This window comes from Haliotis cracherodii, unplaced genomic scaffold, assembly GCF_022045235.1.
Source record: "Haliotis cracherodii isolate W230 unplaced genomic scaffold, xgHalCrac1.p SCAF_12, whole genome shotgun sequence".
Classification (NCBI taxonomy): Eukaryota; Metazoa; Mollusca; class Gastropoda; order Lepetellida; family Haliotidae; genus Haliotis; species Haliotis cracherodii.
The window spans coordinates 1,872,107-1,891,018 of NW_027266267.1; the positions used below are offsets into that span (position 1 = coordinate 1,872,107).

The window sequence follows — 18,912 nt, forward strand, 5'->3', positions numbered from 1 at the left end:
CTTAAACATGTTAATATAGGCGAATTATTTGGTAAAATTACGGTTCTCAAGACACATGCATTGTCAAGAATAGTACATAATTCTAGAACATTGCCGAATCCGCCTGAGAGTTTAAAATAACACTAAAAAATATTTTCTATGACTTCATCTGGAATGACAAACCTGTTAACATACAGAGGATCAATTAAATAATAAATAAGTTAGCTTATGATGAATGATCTCAGTGCTTTTACTGATTCTTTAAAATTGTCATTTCTGAAACAAGCTATCAATAAAAACTGCAGCCAAAATATCATATTTTCCATTTCCACATTTTTTAATGAAGGAGCACGTATCGGATCGATAACCCATTTTGGAGAGACGTTTTAGATACTTGGGCAAAGTTCAACAGTACAGTCTTGTTGTTGAAATAATTAGGGAACCCCAGTGGCTTAATATTCACTTAAAAGATCCGGCTAAATGATAAAACTTTGAGTGAATAGGAAGGTACATCTAGCTAAAACATAGGGAACGAAAAGGTTTAATGAGTTTCCAGGTTTCCAGGACAACAATGATATTTAGCATACGTTTTTAGATCATAAGACATTTTTGATGAACATTCCTCCAAAGACAACGGTATAAGGATCTACACTGAAACGTCGCCTTTTCAGTAAATAGAGAATGTGTTATCCATAAATTGTATCTACTTTGCCATCCGTCAGCTTCTAAGTAATGCCTATCAAACAATTCAACATTCCTCCAGACCCGTGAGGATTCCGGTGTAGAATAGGTCTTCAGCAACCCATGCTTGCGGTAAAAGGTGACTATGCTTGTCGTAAAGGGCGACTAACGGGATCGGGTGGTCAGGCTCGCTGACTTGGTTGATGCATGTCATCGATCCCAATTGCGTGGATCGATGCTCATGATAATAATCACTGGATTGTCTGGTCTAGCCTCGATTATTTACAGACCGCCGCCATATAGCTGGAATATTGCTGAGTGCGGCGTTAAACAATAAACCAACCAACCAACAACCAACATTCCTCCCTCATGAAGGACAAGGTTGAAACACACCTACAATTTGAACCTATAGTGTAGGTGTTCCAAGAACATGTCTTGCATTATGATTAACATCAAATCATAGTAAAGGAGGCCGACAATTTTATAATACCTTAATTGAAACAAGTAAAGAACTCAATGTATGCTTTAAATGGCAAACTAGCAGAGCCTTTGGTTTTAAAGGATATATTTAATCAATGTAAAAAATATACAAGAGATATTAAATCAATTGATTTCCACTATACATTTATACATTAGATAATGTATACAAAAGAGCAGCCTTTAGGCGATCCTTTCTATGTGATATGCTTCTTAAATATTTTTCTTTAAATGTATTTTCTGGTTGATGAGATAAAAAGTTGTCACAATAGCACTCTTCATTAAGGATGAACTTGTTCAGTGTCTAGAGGCCTAAGTTCAACAATTGGCTACAATGTCAGTTATTTACACTGGTGCCGTACAACAGAATTATATCATCGACATTAGCTGTCAAGTATTTATTTTCCAACACTTCATTTATTGCTAGATGACATGGGCAACGATAACAGCAACTATTGCAATATATTTACAGTTTTTCTTGAATGTCAACCTTGTGGTACAATATGCAGGAATCTAGATGTCTGGCAACATTTTCTTGTTCGTGAATCTAGGATTCTCGCTTTGCTCAAATCTTAGACAGTATAGAGTGTATAACAATTGTTTTTCTTGTTTGTAAACACATTGAATTTAAATAATTTGTGTTCAATAAAATTAAGTTGTAGTAGTGCTGGGATCCGTTGTTCGTGGATTCGTGGGTAGTGGATCAATATCCATTGGTGGTCATTTCTACACCCCTTGAGTTTCACCTGTTTAAGGCGAGTTAAAGTTGATATGAATGATTAGAATATAGTGTAAAGGTGCTTATTCACTCTATGTGTCTCACATGATATACATATTCGTTTGCTTTTGCCTGATCTAGCCTAAAGTATATCCAGTCTGGTATGATATATAAAACCTCATATTTAGAGTCTGTTGCCTGAAAACAATGGAACTTTGATGACTATTTCACTAGGTATTTGAGATCATGGATGGGTGCATAGCATTCGCCTAACCTGCTGCAAATGTCCTTGAAAGTTGCTGGATAAGACAACTACATCCTTTATGTATATATCGCCTCAACCAGTTCGCACACTCATGATGATTTAGTTCCTCTGCCTAAACATGTTTGCCTACAAGCTGCTCACGTAGAGGCATCATATGAATATTCTTCACAACAACTTTCTTCAGCGTCCCTAATGCCACCATTTCTTCAGTCCGCTATACCATTTCACATCTGGCTTCACCTGAAAGGACCAATCAACAGATCACACCGTAGCCTTCCTCCCACATGATCATCATCGCTCAGCTACAAAACATTCAATGAGAAACAACTACTTCTCATCAGTTCAGATCAGTTCATCTGCTGTATCATTGATTTTGTTTGTATTTGTTTTGTGTTCTCCAAATGAAACTCAACAAGCTTTGAATACATTTACACTTGGCATGACTCCGAGCTACGGGAAAAATAACACTGAAATAATTATGGTGTATCATATGTGTAACAAAGTGCCTCCAAGTGGATAAAAGCACCAGAATTACCTGAACACAGTTCTATATAACAGCCCAAAAGTGAATGGTACCTTTAGCAGAGATGTTATGATCTTATTAACTGATCCTTCATCCAGTGTCAGTTGCTTCTCTATCTTGCTGGCCACATCGACTCTAAGCAGGGGCGGAGCTGAAGATAATTTGAATCATTGTCACATCCTTGTACATAGATGAAACAATTAAAAAATTAAAAAATATATAAAAATAATGATAATAAAAATAAATAATAATAATAATAATAATAATAATGATAATAATAATAATAATAATGACTACAGTTTATAAAGCGTTGGTATCCAGCTCAAAGAAATGCTCAAAAGCGCTTCATTTGAGTCTACAAAAAAAAAGAGACATTACACAGCTAGGAAAACACAAAGCCTCAATACTCTAAGAAAGATTTGGTGAAAAGATCGGAACAAAGTAGGACTTTCAATGTCTTAATATCCAATGGCAGCCTATTCCATAGGTCAGGGGCAACTTTGGCGAAACACCGACCTCCAAAAGTCGCCGTTCTAACACTAGGCACAGAGAGTAGGGCCTGGCAGCTAGATCTGAGAGATCTCCCAGGCACGTACTCTTCAAGAAGCTAAAATTAGCTTAATTATCATTAAGTGTGTAAGGTCAATTCTGTATCAAAATAATAAGTTATATAAAGAATTGAAATACTGATTTTTCAATCATGAGGGATGTTCATAATTGTTATTGAAGCATCACGAAACGTATATTTAATCCATTGATAAGAGATTTAAAGGTGTATGAAAACTCTGTTTTTTCAGCATTATACTGATAATGGTTACATGTTAAACGTACATTGAATTTAGAGTCTCATTAACTGTTTCATTGAAGACCCATCATATGCTTACGCTACAATTACGTTACTTCTGTTTTTACTTCTCTGATCAGAATCTTCCGTTTGGGACTTACATCTTTCCCTTATCTCTGCAGTTGCTGCAGCCTGAAAAATATAACAATTTATCTTGTGAAACATCTCTTGAAATACATGGAGGGTCGTGACGCTGACGATCCGGATTCGATTCCCGACATGAGCACAATGTGTGAAGCCCATTTCATGGTGTCCCCCGCTTTGATATTGCTAGAATATGGCTAAAAGCGGTGTTAAACCATACTCACTCATTCACATGGAGGGTAGTAGTATTTTGTATAACAAGTAATTCCATTTCTCTCTCTGACACATAGTCTTGGTTTCCCTTCTCGAAGTTTAACTAGTAATTATATATGCATGTTATATATGATATACTTATCTAAAACACTAACACTCTTTCTAAAAAACACGCATTTCAACAGATGATGGAATAATTTGCTTTGACATTAACATAAACATCAATCTCTATCTGGCTAGCAATTGTTTGAAATTTGTTTGGAATCAATAAGACCGTTTCCTGGATCAAAATGATCCCAATGTAGACATGCAAATCATTAGTCGGGAAACACGTACGATTCGGAAAAAAACGTACCCAGTGTCTTAACAAAAGGGCCATGGAGCTGCTAGCACTGCACGTGCAGCAGCTATATTAACGGTAACTAAGTGCAGGGTTTTTGATTGCCAATCGAACAGTGACAGTTCAACAACATGCGAAGATTAACAGAAGTGCAAAGAAATAACGTCATAGGCAGCTTGCAGGCAGGGGAATCCCGATCAGTTGTAGCAAAGGATTTTAACGTAGCGCCCAGCACCATCACAAGGGATCGGTTTATACAGCATGGGTCAACACGTGATTGGCCAAGGTCGAGACGGACAAGAGTAACCATCCCCGTCCAAGAACGCAGAACGCACAACACGGATCAAAAGAGCCTGTCTACACAACACCAACATTGATGTTTGCTCCTGGCCCTCCAGATCCCAGGATTTGAACCCGATACCTCGGGATGATATGGATAGACGACTACGCTGACGTCAACCAGGCTTTTGCGTTACAGGACGAGTGGGCTACCATTCCCCAGTATGCGATTCACATACTCGTCTCTTCCATAGGCAGGACATGTCAGGCCGCTACCGATTCCAACGGGGGGCATACGCGTTATTGATGGTAGGTGACCTTCAACTTGGACGCTTCCTATGATCCGATAACTGAGATGACAATCACCTAGTAGACAACACACACTGAGAAAGAATTTTGTTATTTGACCCCTCCCTTTTAAAAATGCTTGATCCGCTGTTGAAAGGTGACTTTCACCAATGCCTATTGCAAACTTTCCTGCTGATATCGTGGATAAACTATTCGGTGTCTTGGGCTAGAAAGCACTCACAATGCTATATCTTTGTGGAACATGAAGCGATGTATTTCAATCATTTATCGATATACACAAAATGAAATAAAATAATAATAAACTATTGAAACATTAGCTAAAAAATTACACTTTAATGTTTTCTGTTTAACGCCGCACTCAGCAATGTTCCAGCTATATGACGGCGGTCTGTGTTAATAATCAAGTCTGGACCAGACAATCCAGTGATTGACATCATGAGCATCGATCGCAATTGGGAAACGATGACATGCATCAACCAAGTCAGCGAGCCTGACCACCCGATCCCGTGAGTCGCCTCTTAAGACAAGCATAGTCGCCTTTTTACGGCAAGCATGTGTTGAATATGATCTACACATATCTATCACGAACATTTTGGCTCAATACCGTGTACGATTCCCGTATAAATGTATTTTCCTCCCTCACACAAATCTGGCTTTCCGTTTCTTTTTTTTGAAGGGTATATATTGAAACAATTAACCACTGTACTAATGATTAAGTAAATAATATAATCTGTAGAATGAAGCAGTGGGATCGCCTGTGATCGCAAAGTCAGAACTTTTCAATTTAAACGGCAGAAGCTGAAAGCATAAGCAATAATATATGACTTCATGGCATAATGACATACAGTCAGCAACAACCTAACTTTAAACATTTCGGGTGACATACATGAATTATTCTGACCTAGGATGTCTACAGGGATATAGAATGGACAAGCATGTGTTAAACCTACACTGTTTCAGAGGAAGAAATATATAAGTTTGACAAGCACAATTTGAAACATATGGATGATGACAAAAAGTATTATACCCATGATCATGAGATTTATGTTACCTCTCGTTCCTGTTCCAGATATGTCACGACCTTTTCAAGCAATCGAAGAAGTATCCCTGGTGGCAACCTGAACTGGGCCTCCACCTCCCGTTGCAAAGCAGTTGTCTCTTTCTTCATTTCTTCCCGTGCAGTCCGTAATCTGTCCGCAACAGTAGGGTTGCCTCTGCCCCCTTGGCTACTGGCAACATTAACAGTAGGGTTTACTCTATACCCTTGGCTACTGGCAACATTAACAGTAGTGTTGACTCTATACCCTTGGCTACTGGCAACATTAACAGTAGTGTTGACTCTATACCCTTGGCTACTGGCAACATTAACAGTAGGGTTGTCTCTGCAGTGATTAACATAAGGGTTGATCCTGTCCCCTTGGCTGCTGGCAATATTAACAGAAGGGTTGACTCTGTACCCTTGGCTGCTGGCAACATTAACATAAGGGTTGACTCTGTTCTCTTGGCTGCTGATAACATTAACAGAAGGGTTGACTCTGTTCTCTTGGCTCCTGGTAACATTAACAGAAGGGTTGACTCTGTCCTCTTGGCTCCTGGTAACATTAACAGAAGGGTTGACTCTGTCCTTTTGGCTCCTGGTAACATTAACTGAAGGGTTGATCCTGTCCCCTTGGTTGCTTGTAACATTAAAATAAGGGTTGACCTCGTCCTCTTCACAGCTGGTAACATTATCAGTAGGGTTGGCTCTGTCCTCTTGGCTACTGGCAACATTAACAGTAGGGTTGACTCTGTCCCCTTGGCTGCAGGCAGCATTAACAGAAGGGTTGACTCTGTCCCCTTGGCTGCTGGTAACATTAACAGTAGGTTTGACTCTGTCCCCTTGGCTGCTGGCAACATTAACAGAAGGGTTGACTCTGTCCCCTTGGCTGCTGGTAAAATTTACAGAAGGGTGGACTCTGTCCCCTTGGCTACTGGTAACATTAACAGTAGGGTTGACTTTGTCCCCTTGACTGCTGGTAACATTTACAGAAGTGTTGACTCTGTCATCTTGGAAGCTGGTAACATTAACAGAAGGGTTGACTCCGTCCCCTTGGCTGCTGGCAACATTAAAAGTAGGGTTGACTCTGCACTGTTGGCTGTTCACAACATTAACAGAAGGCTAGCCTCTGTCCCCTTGGCTACTGGTAACATTAACAGTAGGGTTGACTCTGTCCCCTTGGCTACTGGTAACATTAACAGTAGGGTTGACTCTTTCCCCTTGGCTGCTGGCAACATTAACAGAAGGGTTAACTCTGTTCCCTTGGCTGCTGGTAACATTTACAGAAGGGTTGACTCTGTCCCCTTGGCTGCTGGTAACATTTACAGACGGGTTGACTCTGTCCCCATGGCTGCTGGCAACATTAACAGTAGGGTAGCCTATGTCCCCTTGGCTGCAGGTAACATTTACAGTAGGGTTGACGCTGTACCCTTGGCTGCTGGTAACATTAACAGAAGGGTTGACTCTGTCCCCTTGGTTGCTGGCAATATTATCAGTAGGGTTGTCTCTGTCCCCTTGGTTGCTGACAACATTAACAGTAGGGTTGACTCTGCACTGTGGGCTGTTTACAACATTAACGGTAGGGTTGACTCTGTCCCCTTGGCTGCTGGTAAGATTTACAGAAGGGTTGACTCTGTCCCCTTGGTTGTTGGTAACATTTAGAGAAGGGTTGACGCTGTACCCTTGGCTGCTGGCAACATTAACAGTAGGGTTGTCTCTGTCCCCTTGGTTGCTGGCAATATTATCAGTAGGGTTGTCTCTGTCCCCTTGGTTGCTGGCAACATTATCAGTAGGATTGACTCTGCACTGTGGGCTGTTTACAACATTAACGGTAGGGTTGACTCTGCACTGTCGGCTGCTGACAACATTAACAGTAGGGTAGCCTCTGTCCCCTTGGCTACTGGTAACATTAACAGTAGGATTCACTCTGTCCCCTTGGCTACTGGTAACATTAACAGTAGGGTTGTCTCTGTCCCCTTGGTTGCTGGCAATATTATCAGTAGGGTTGTCTCTGTCCCCTTGGTTGCTGACAACATTAACAGTAGGGTTGACTCTGCACTGTGGGCTGTTTACAACATTAACGGTAGGGTTGACTCTGTCCCCTTGGCTGCTGGTAATATTTACAGAAGGGTTGACTCTGTCCCCTTGGTTGTTGGTAACATTTAGAGAAGGGTTGACGCTGTACCCTTGGTTGCTGGCAACATTAACAGTAGGGTTGTCTCTGTCCCCTTGGTTGCTGGCAATATTATCAGTAGGGTTGTCTCTGTCCCCTTGGTTGCTGACAACATTAACAGTAGGATTGACTCTGCACTGTGGGCTGTTTACAACATTAACGGTAGGGTTGACTCTGCACTGTCGGCTGCTGACAACATTAACAGTAGGGTAGCCTCTGTCCCCTTGGCTACTGGTAACATTAACAGTAGGATTCACTCTGTCCCCTTGGCTACTGGTAACATTAACACTAGGGTTGACTCTGTCCCCTTGGCTGCTGGCAACATTAACAGAAGGGTTGACTGTGTTCCCTTGGCTGCTGGTAACATTTACAGAAGGGTTGACTCTGTCCCGTTGGCTGCTGGTAACATCTACAGAATGGTTGACGCTGTACCTTTGGCTGCTGGCAACATTAACAGTAGGGTTGCCTATGTCCCCTTGGCTGCTGGTAACATTTGCATAAGGGTTGACTCTTTCCCCTTGGCTGCTGGCAACATTAACAGTAGGATAGCCTATGTCTTCTTGGCTGTTGGTAACATCTACAGAAGGATTGACTCTTTCCCCTTGGCTGCTGGCAACATTTACAGTAGGGTTGACTCTGTACCCTTGGCTACTGGCAACATTAACAGTAGGGTTGACTCTGTCCCCTTGGCTGCTGGTAACATTTGCATAAGGGCTGACTCTTTCCCCTTGGCTGCTGGCAACATTTACAGAAGGGTTGACTCTGTCCCCTTGGCTGTTGGTAACATTAACAGCAGGGTTGACTCTGTCCCCTTGGCTGCTGGTAACATTTGCATAATGGTTGACTCTTTCCCCTTGGCTGCTGGCAACATTTACAGAAGGGTTGACTCTGTCCCCTTGGCTGTTGGTAACATTAACAGTAGGGTTGACTCTGTCCCCTTGGCTGCTGGCAACATTAACAGAATGGTTGACTCTGTACCCTTGGCTGCTGGCAACATTAACAGTAGGGTAGCCTATGTCCCCTTGGCTGCTGGCAACATTTACAGAAGGGCTGACTCTGCACTGTTGGCTGTTCACAACATTAACAGTAGGGTTGACTCTGCACTGTTGGTTGCTGGCAACATTAACAGTAGGGTTGTCTCTGTCCCCTTGGTTGCTGGCAACATTAACAGTAGGGTTGACTCTGTCCCCTTGGTTGCTGGCAACATTAACAGTAGGGTTGACTCTGTCCCCTTGGTTGCTGGCAACATTATCAGTAGGGTTGACTCTGTCCCCTTGACTGTTGGCAACATTAACAGTAGGGTTGTCTCTGTCCCCTTGGTTGCTGGCAACATTATCAGTAGGGTTGACTCTGTCCCCTTGGTTGCTGGCAACATTATCAGTAGGGTTGAATCTGTCCCCTTGGTTGCTGACAACATTATCAGTAGGGTTGACTCTGTCCCCTTGGTTGCTGGCAACATTATCAGTAGGGTTGTCTCTGTCCCCTTGGTTGCTGGTAACATTAACAGTAGGGTTGTCTCTGTCCCCTTGGTTGCTGGCAACATTATCAGTAGGGTTGTCTCTGTCCCCTTGGGCAACATTATCATTAGGGTTGAAAATGTCCCTGTGACTGCTGGCAACAAACCCAGTTGAGATCCCTGTGTGCGCTGTGACTGAAAGACAGTAGATGTAATAAGTGTTGCGTATAATTATTGATATATCTCATTCAAAAGAAATGGGATCTGTTAGAACAGTGTGTTATAAAAATGTTTATTTTTACTAAATGTGTCAGTACAGCTCTTTAAAGTGCGTACACGTGAATATGAACGGATATTTACCTTGGCCCCGAAAGAGATGTACTGATCCCACGTCCTTTTCTGGTTGTGATTGATCATCAGATATCTGCTAAAACGTTAAACAAACTACTAAATATCAAATTCAATCAATTCATGCGATGTATTTTGTCAGATATAAATTTTCATGTATATTGGTTGTTGTCATTTCAGGTTGTGAGAATTATGATTGTTTATAGTTTTACCTCTAATAGAATCTTCAAGTGTTAGCCTATAGTTATTTTAAGATCTTTGTCACGTCAAGGGGTGACAGGTTGTGTTGTGTAATTGCCTGTCTTATGTTCTTTGTCTTTCTCTGTCTTGATTGGCTTGATTTAAAATACTAAAAGCTACTTTCACGTCAGCCATTGCAGTTCAAAACAACCAGGGCACGTCAACGATCGTGTCAGTATCATGTTTTAAGGATTTATTTTTCATGTACTGAGTAGTAATGGTATTAATGTAAATTGCCTCAATTTAAATGTGTTGATGACAATGTCATTATTTCTGTATAGTATGGTTTCTGAGGAACGATATTAGAATTACTCCTTTTGTAATAGAATAGATTTGTGATATTAATTTGTTGTATTTATTCATATATGTGTATATGTTTATCCTGAACTAGTATTTATTCCCTATACATGTGTTTCAGGCTGTCTATCACTCAATAGACAAAGGAATAAAGTCTCACACACGTAGCCTGTTTCTGGCCTTCCTGTGTACCTACACAATCCCGGTTACAGTATTATACAAACAGATGGCTAGTTTCAATGTGGGTCCAAACTGCCAAATCTTTGAAGAATATTTATCCTATTTGATTTGTGAATCTTACATACCTTAAAGTTATATTCTTTCACAAAGATATCTCCAAGGCTCTCAAATGTGGACTTGTTAACTTGTGTATCAAGATGTCCGGATGTCACAAAGAGTTTGTCCTTGAACTTGATGCCTGATGCACAAGCTGGAGTGAAGCCACGACCATACCGCTGTGACGTGGCGAAGGCAGTGAGGAGAAATATATCCCTACAAGGAGGTTGACATAACATAAAGACATGAAAAAGAACCTTGGTAACAGAAAAATGCTTAATAATATTCATATGATTTATATGGCATCCTCTAGTAAGTGTACAGACTTTAAAGAATTCAGCATTCCTTAAGTGTCATTCAGTAGTTGGATTGATGAAGATATAACGTTCCTTAGTTCTAACTGTGAAAAGCCTTGATGTTGTAATTCATTAATTTCTTTGAGTGGCATACTGTATAACATATATATGCCTTATATATTTAACATAACCTGACCCATCAAAACCGAAATCATCGAGTAACTTACCTGAAGTCGGTATATGCCCAGGGCGCATGTTATCAATAAATTGTTTAGAAACCAGCTTCAACGTGATTTTGCCTCGACCGGTTCACATTCAAAAGGGAGGAAGACATAATAAGCCTTAATGACACAATGAAATATTTAATCATTCTTTATATTCTTATTTAATATTCCCTAATTTAACATTCACCGGATCAGATAAGTCCACTGTTTGCATACAACAGAATGACAGAAAATGTTATACAGATGAGAATTCGTTAAAATTTAACGCCGCATCGGCATTATTTCAGGCAGAAAAAAATCAGTGAACATCTGCACTCGCTAACAGTACAGTTTTCACTTAAAACAAATCTTACAGTTACGAAGGAAAGGTAGAACCACGCCATCAAATTCATCATTCGGTCTGCCTTGAGGCCGGAATATCACAATGATCGGCGGTGAAACAGTCGGGGACAGTTCCTTGTTCAGTTCAACATGGAGAGACAGTTGGTCTATGAAAGACTTCTTGAGTTTGTCATCATAACGCGTGCTGGGAAGAACATGAAGTAGCAGTGACATATCTGAAACAGATTGTAACAATCTTGACAAAGACATTTTCTAACTATGTAAATAGATTTATAGCGTAAGAAATACATATTGTCATTTTGTTTCACAAAAAAATAATTCAAGAAACATATTTTTGTTGTAATTTCACGTATTTGGTTTTGATTAGTCTACTTATGACTAAAAATCGAAGAAAGGCATAAGCACGTTAAAAAATCCGGTGACTGAGATTTGGAATCAAGATGAACACTGGTCATAGTGTCAGTTCCAATCAAGAGATCCTTGGTTGTTAGTTGCTGATTCCTACATTGAAAGAATATGTTAACCAGGGAATCTGTAAGCAAACGAATGTCGTGTGAAATCAACCAACAACCAACAACCAACAAGTTGTGTGCAATCAACAAATGTATTACAAAATTAACTCAGTTTACAAATCAAAACAAGCTGCTGCACAGCTATTGCAATGGCAGTACATAATAAAGTTGTATTACAATAGTCAATGGCAATACATAATAGGATGGCAATGGTCAGTTTTCAACTACAAAAATACAGCTGAGATAGCAAAAGTCAGTGATACTTGTACATTCAACCAGCGGCGACTGTGGTCAAGCTTCCGAGATGGGCCTAAGTATGCAATCAGGGGTGATGAGTGATCTTCACAAGAAAGCTGGTCGTGATGTAATGAAATGTGTGACGTTTTTAAGCTATTAGCGGCACTAGAACATTACAGAATATTCCACATCACACAAGCATCTAAATATAGTAACTTCCTTAAAGCTGTATACATTAAGCAGCACTACTTTCCTGACAACTGTCCAAAGAAATGCAATGAGCTTCTACCGAACCATAACAGAAACAAAGTAAAACAATTTAACAATATCATTCACTGCCACATAACAGTGTTCAATCAACGTAGCTTTCCCGCAATTTCAAGCTGACAGAAATGTGGCAAAATTATTCATTCTTGACCTCTTGCTATCAGAAATGCATTTTCATAAACATACATTGTACACCCTGTAAAACCCTTTATTACATTAAAAAGAAGTCAGTAATATATGGAAACAATACTTTGAGCAGAATTAACATGTTATTGTAAATTTGTAATTGAAAGAAGCGAACGTACAATTTTGTCCATTTGGTTGGATGACGATGAGAGTTTATTATCAATGATTAGATGATAGATCAATGTGTCTTAAAGAATAAAACGACTACTTTCAGCCCCGGTTGACAACACATGCATCCAAAGGTAACTACGTATGTGAAAAGCCTACAAACGTAATGATACCAAAGCTTTGCATGAAAAAGATAGATGCTAGCTGCTTAGTTGAGAACAAAGTGTAAGCCAACGTAGAAGGATTACAGATCAAGTATGATAAGGACAGAAACGAATATGTCATGTATAGCTAGTACGTGAAACAGTGTTGAAATATGTAACTAACAGTGTTGAAATATGTAACTCACCAGCGCCAACAGTTTGAGCCAGGCAACTACATGCAGAAGTAACTCCATCCAAACCTGTATATGCGCTTGGGTTTGTCACAGCTGTCAGGTATGCTGGCTTGTAAGGCAGTCTACACAACCCAGATCGAATGAGTCGTGTTGTTATACACTGCTCCTAGCAACCTGCGTCATTGAATGTGTGAACGCCAAGCTGGCAGGACCTGTTATTCCTTGCAAGTCTCAAAGCAACGTAAGTTAACGTATCTCATATGTATCTTCCTTCATCAGAGAAATTTAAAAGGGAAGCCTTTCGTTTGGCTACTACTTATTACCACGACATATGTGTGCAAAGTGTTTCTGAAGTCAACAGTCATATTCTATGAAGGAAGCTGCAGCTTAATATTGACTTCTTGTTTCATTTTGAAATATATTATAGCTAAAATGGATAGAATTATCATAAAAACGCCCGCATGTAATCAGAAATGAGCAGGCCACTGTAACTTGATAATGCCCTCATATTACTTGACGACGGGCCATTATCACGCCGGTTGTTAGGTGACGTCATAGGATAGGGATAGGTGACGTAACGTTCAATAGTGACGTCATCTGGTTTGTTCTATGACGTTTCCATATTTGTAAAAGTGGGTCAGTGACATTCGTGTTGATTGCACTAAATGTGTCAAAACCGATATTGTTGTTTCTTTTTATTTGATAACAAATTCCATCCATTTTAGCTATAATAACGGTAACGCTATATTGCAGGGCATCATCATTTGCAGAAGGCCTCGGTCTTTTCAACTGCCCTCCTTCGTCGGCCAGTTAATGGAAGACCTCGGGCCTCTGCAAATGATAATGCCCTGAAAAATAGCGTTACACTTATAATAACATTTGACATAATCAGTTCTGTAATAGGAGATGGCAAGATCCATGTTCGTTCCTCTTACCGTTGTGCCGCTCCGTTACGTAACATAACAACAAGATAGTTTCTTAAACAGTCTTTTCCAATAATGGGAATAAAACAAACAAACAGCAGTTATTGTTCGGCACAGGGTACTTAGTGGTGTGTATCGTATTGACATTAAACAAGACTATTTCTGATTTTAAATTATTTTGCTCTTCGTCGTTCTCATTTGTAGCCAAACGGACTGTAAATTAAGGGGCAAAATAGGACATGATAAGGGTAACGCTATTTTTCAGGGCATTATCATTTGCAGAAGCCAGAGGTTTTCCTGACACACATTTTCCTTAGATCTGAAAAGTGAAGGTTGTGCGAAAATTGCGCTCACGTGGCACTGGATCTATCTCCTGCTATATAATTACGCAGAGATGTAGAATATTAAATCTCCTATCTGATGATGTAAATATAAGTTCAAATATTAAACCGGTTTGAAATAAAGCCACTGCTAAGTGCTAATGTAATCTTTGTTCAAAAACAGCCAGTTTCTCCTCTTTATTATCGTTCACTCATAAAAGTACTGGGCGGCGATTATTTGTATTTAGCGGCTTTACGGAAAGTGTGAGTGAACAAAATACTGTCTAATAACTAATACTGTCTTATATCTGAACAAGATAAATGTATATCAAATGGAGTTATATGCTAATGTATAACGTTATATATTCAATACAAAAAATAGCCCGCCTTAATGAAAAAAAAACAGATTTTCTTTGATGACGTCAAAAGGGGACAGGGAGGTTACACGCATACAAAGAAAACGTGTCATAACCCCGCTATGCTTAGCACTAGTTTATTATAACTCAGGTCACTTGGTGAGTGTTAGCTGTGGATAAGTACAATGTATTTTCGTGGTGTTTTGTTCACGAGGAACTAAACAATTCCAACACAAATATCGATATTGAAATTGTATACGTTTAGGTATAAAAATATATATATGAAATTGCGAAATCGTACTTCATAAAAAAAGGATTTAATAGTGAAATGGATTGTACTATCTGACCTATTAATTAATCCTTAGATTCCAACATTCTCCTGATTGTGCAAGTCTAAATTGACTTATGTTGCACCATTTTTAATGGAGCACCAGCCTTTTCATCAAATATTATGAATTACTAAAAAAATGACACCATTTTATTTGACGTCAGGGGTGGTTTTATGACTTCGATAACGTCGGAGAAGGATTGCACAGGTATTTTGATTAATATATATATCCCCTTATTTTCATTCATGGTATGGCAAATCTCGATGTGGAAAGCGGAATATGACACAACCAAAAATGACTGCTTTTACCATGTAAATGATGTTTTGAATAGATCAACAATTAGATAGTATATCTTAATTGGACAAGACACGCACCTGTTTGGCATCAATTTGCGTTATCAAATACCCAAAGAATAGTTCAAAACATACAAAATTATATTCAATATTGGACATGTATTTGTTCATTATTATGATTATTTCTCTTCATCTCGTCTCAGAATTATACAATAAAAGATACGCAAAAAAGCTTCTTTGGTATAGAATTATCAGGATAATCGTATACTGTTCAACAAACCGAGTTTATGGCATGGTTTTATACTTTTTAAAATTCTTGGAGAAATAAAGTAAACTGTTGTATATATCATGTGATCACAATATATAAAATAGGTGAAAACATTCATTATATAATACAAAACAAGAACAATCACCGTTCTGTGTATCAAACGACATAAAAAAAAGAAAATTCCAAGACCAAGACCATTTTTCTTCAAATGTGTGCCTACATTTAACAAACAATATTATCCATTGTGTTAAATAAATAAATTCAGTTTTGGTTATAAAATAAAATAAAACGGCTATTCACTAACCTTGCCATTTATATGAAATTACGATATTTACTATTATACTCCAATGAAATACGTACCTGTGACACTTACATTTCATTTTCTAACACCTGTCTAAGGAACGAAATATTGAATACAACACTATAAACTATCAATTTCTGAGGTAAACAATGTTCAAACAAACAACAGATAATCAAGGGTTCATATATGTTTTGGTCTATATCTACGTATATCATATTGAACATAGATAAATATCCGTAGTGAAATTTATCGTGTGAAAAAATATATAAAATATATGCAAAATCTACATCATAATTGAAACTGCAAACAGCAGGATACACAGTTCGTGTGTACTGTGTAATTTAAAGTAATTTCACCTCAAAGAAATAAACGAATATGTACAACAATGTTGACGTATGACATCACTACCGGTGACCTACTTTTACAAAATGGCGTGTTCACTGACAACAGTATGCGGGGTTTTAAGAGGGGACTTTCGCTGATTCAGGGACCGTCTATACATAAATGTGACATGTAAGTAATCAGAAACATTCTGAAAATCTGCGTACTGTATTTTTCATTGAAACCAAGAGAAATAGAGAGAAATTCCGTCGCTGTGCCCGATTTTGCACCAGTCATGATGTCACGCAGAACGGAAACTTTGACAATTTCTGTTGAATTTATCAAATTATTGCAGTGTATCTTTCTTTAATTCGGTAATTCTTTCTACGATTTTCTTCCCATGTATATTTTGAAAACGTTGAGCCAGTTTATACGAATAGACGAATGGATAGCTCAAAATAGGAGAAAATGCTACACCGTGTAAAATCTGAATTTTGCTTTGTTTACATTTCAAACAAGTGCAGTTTTCCGACCTCAGCGTTCATTTTCACAACTAATGTACTTTGCTTGATTTCATCTAGACACTTTGTATTGGTGACAAAGGCCATTTGTCATTTGCTTCTACTTTGTATGAGGATTTCAAGGATGTATGTGTTGCAGCTGAGTTTGAAGTACACGCGATGTTATAGGCGTCTAATTATCGGCTTAAGTGAAACGTGATTTTTTAAACACTATCCAATATGGCGGAAAGTTTACTTCGGACATCGTGTTTGCGTATTTTCAAATACATTTTAAACGATTCTAGGGTTATCGGCGACGTTTTGAAATGATCAATGGTGATTTGATAACAGACAGATACAAGTGATCACTAATATGTTATTTTTGAAATTCATTTCTCCGAGTAAATATCAGAAATTAAGATTTTGAAACATGCTGTAATAACGCCGTGTTTGGTGATTTAGTATTGTGTAAAAATGGCGACATTTACGATGTACCTACTTTTCAGAGGTCATTTTCAGTATTTTTGCTTTGCCTAAAATGACAGTGGACCATATAACATAACAAAGAATTTCCCTAACAATCCAAAGCTGTGACGTGTATTTATGTGCGTGAAGTATGATGAATTTTATTCGACTTCAAAGTGAGGGTTGAATAGGAGGGACATACATATCAATCTGGTATCCAAAGGGTTAGGGACCGAATGCTTCTGCAAATGATATTGCCCTGAAACATAGCGTTACCGTTATTATAGCTAAAACGGACGGAATTCGTTATCAAATAAAAAAAAAAACCCAACAATATCGGTTTTATAACATTTACTGCAATCAACCCGAATGTCATTGACCCACTTTTATAAATATGGTAACGTTATAGTACAAACCAGATGACGTCACTGTTAAACGTGACGTCACTTTCCCTATCCTATGACGTCACCTAACATGGCCCGTCGTCAAGCAATATGAGGGCATTATCATACAATGGCCCGCCTGATAATATGCGGGCGGTTTGATGATAATTCTATCCATTTTAGCTATACTATTTCATATTGTAATGATGCGGGTACATATGTGAAGTCACTATGTGCATAACTGTGTTGTACCTTTTTGCTGAAATTGGTAATTTAACATGAGTAAAAATAAAGGCGATAGAATCATTACAATAATCATAAGAATTTTCAACTAAAAGGCGAATCAATCATTATGATCACGATCTTGCCTTTTTTTCAGCACAGCAATAAGTCATGAGCATGTTCGGCTATGGTAAATATGCACTAATTTTACGTAATCTGAAGTCATAAGGAGAACAAGGGATATTTGCTTCTCTGGATGCTTTTAGATAGCTCCAGCTTTGTCAACAATAATATGTGATTCACAACTATCTAATGTCTTTATTATTCCCATTTTGCATTAATCTCACGGTTACCAACCGAAGTATAACTTTAGTAGATCATATTATCATACTCATTACTGATAAACTAATATTTTGAGACATTAGTGAATCTTTAGGACTATTGTTAGGTAAATGAATATCTCTCACAGTAGTAAAGTACATTCAACACGACTTCATAAACCAAAACTATGCCATGCTTACCTCTATCATTCTGTAATACGCTAAAAGTTAACATGTTGCTTATGGTTCCCTTACAGTTCCTGCTGAAAAGGTAAGTAATACTGGAGGTTTCTGTTGAACCCCAACAAATACCATTTTCTAGAAATGAATACACTATGGGCATAACGTGTATCAGCTATAATGCATAACACCAAAAGTAATGTGGAGTTGTTTTTTTTTGTTTTTTTTGTGTTTTTTTATTATTCCATTCCATATATATTGTTACAAGTGTAGGTATTAACATGTACATATAAGACAGGATTAACACAAGTTATAGTTTTCATAGGTGAGGACAGGCAGGTTGTGTTGGATGTATCGTTTTCTCAAACTGAGAGGGAGATTATAAATATGTGTTTACAAGAAATAAATGATTACTAATTAACAGGAAGTATGATTCAACTGCTTCGTTAGATTATGAATTGTAAGTTTTGCCATTTCTGAGCATACTGGTTAAATTGATTATTTTTTTTAGCGATAAAACTTTCCAAACAAATTGTGTCTTTTAGTAGTGAAAGAAATTGCTTGAAAGATAAATCTTGTTGTTTTATGTTTGATATGTAGATGAATCTTTTTGCTAATATAATAATATGATTTGTTACATGGTTTTGAGTGGAAACACCAAAAAAGATATTAACTTTCGAAAGG

The 18,912-nt window shown here is 38.3% G+C and overlaps 1 protein-coding gene and 1 long non-coding RNA gene across 2 annotated transcripts; one reads left to right on the forward strand and one right to left on the reverse strand.

Annotated features, from left to right (window-relative positions):
* Positions 1–2,290: 2,290 nt before the first annotated feature.
* On the reverse strand, positions 2,291–9,464 carry LOC139458048 (platelet binding protein GspB-like). The gene is made up of 6 exons (XM_071239362.1): positions 9,427–9,464; positions 7,033–9,370; positions 5,764–6,840; positions 3,589–3,619; positions 2,697–2,794; positions 2,291–2,360 (listed from the first exon to the last, which is right to left on the reverse strand). Exons 1-6 carry the CDS (start codon positions 9,462–9,464, stop codon positions 2,310–2,312), a joined length of 3,633 nt encoding a protein of 1,210 aa, XP_071095463.1. The 3' UTR covers positions 2,291–2,309.
* A 3,771-nt stretch (positions 9,465–13,235) lies between these two features.
* On the forward strand, positions 13,236–18,434 carry LOC139458109 (uncharacterized). The gene is made up of 3 exons (XR_011652653.1): positions 13,236–13,288; positions 17,886–17,918; positions 18,306–18,434. It is a non-coding gene; the product is annotated as an uncharacterized lncRNA (long non-coding RNA).
* Positions 18,435–18,912: the final 478 nt, after the last annotated feature.

Coding starts and splice junctions, on each gene's coding strand:
- LOC139458048 (XM_071239362.1), bottom strand. CDS start 9,464: ATGTTGCCAGCAACCAAGGGGACAGAGACAACCCTACT. Junction 6,841..7,032: donor GGGACAGAGTCAACCCTTCT/GTAAATGTTACC, acceptor AACAGCCAACAG/TGCAGAGTCAACCCTACTTT. Junction 2,361..2,696: donor TCATAACATCTCTGCTAAAG/GTACCATTCACT, acceptor TGGTCCTTTCAG/GTGAAGCCAGATGTGAAATG.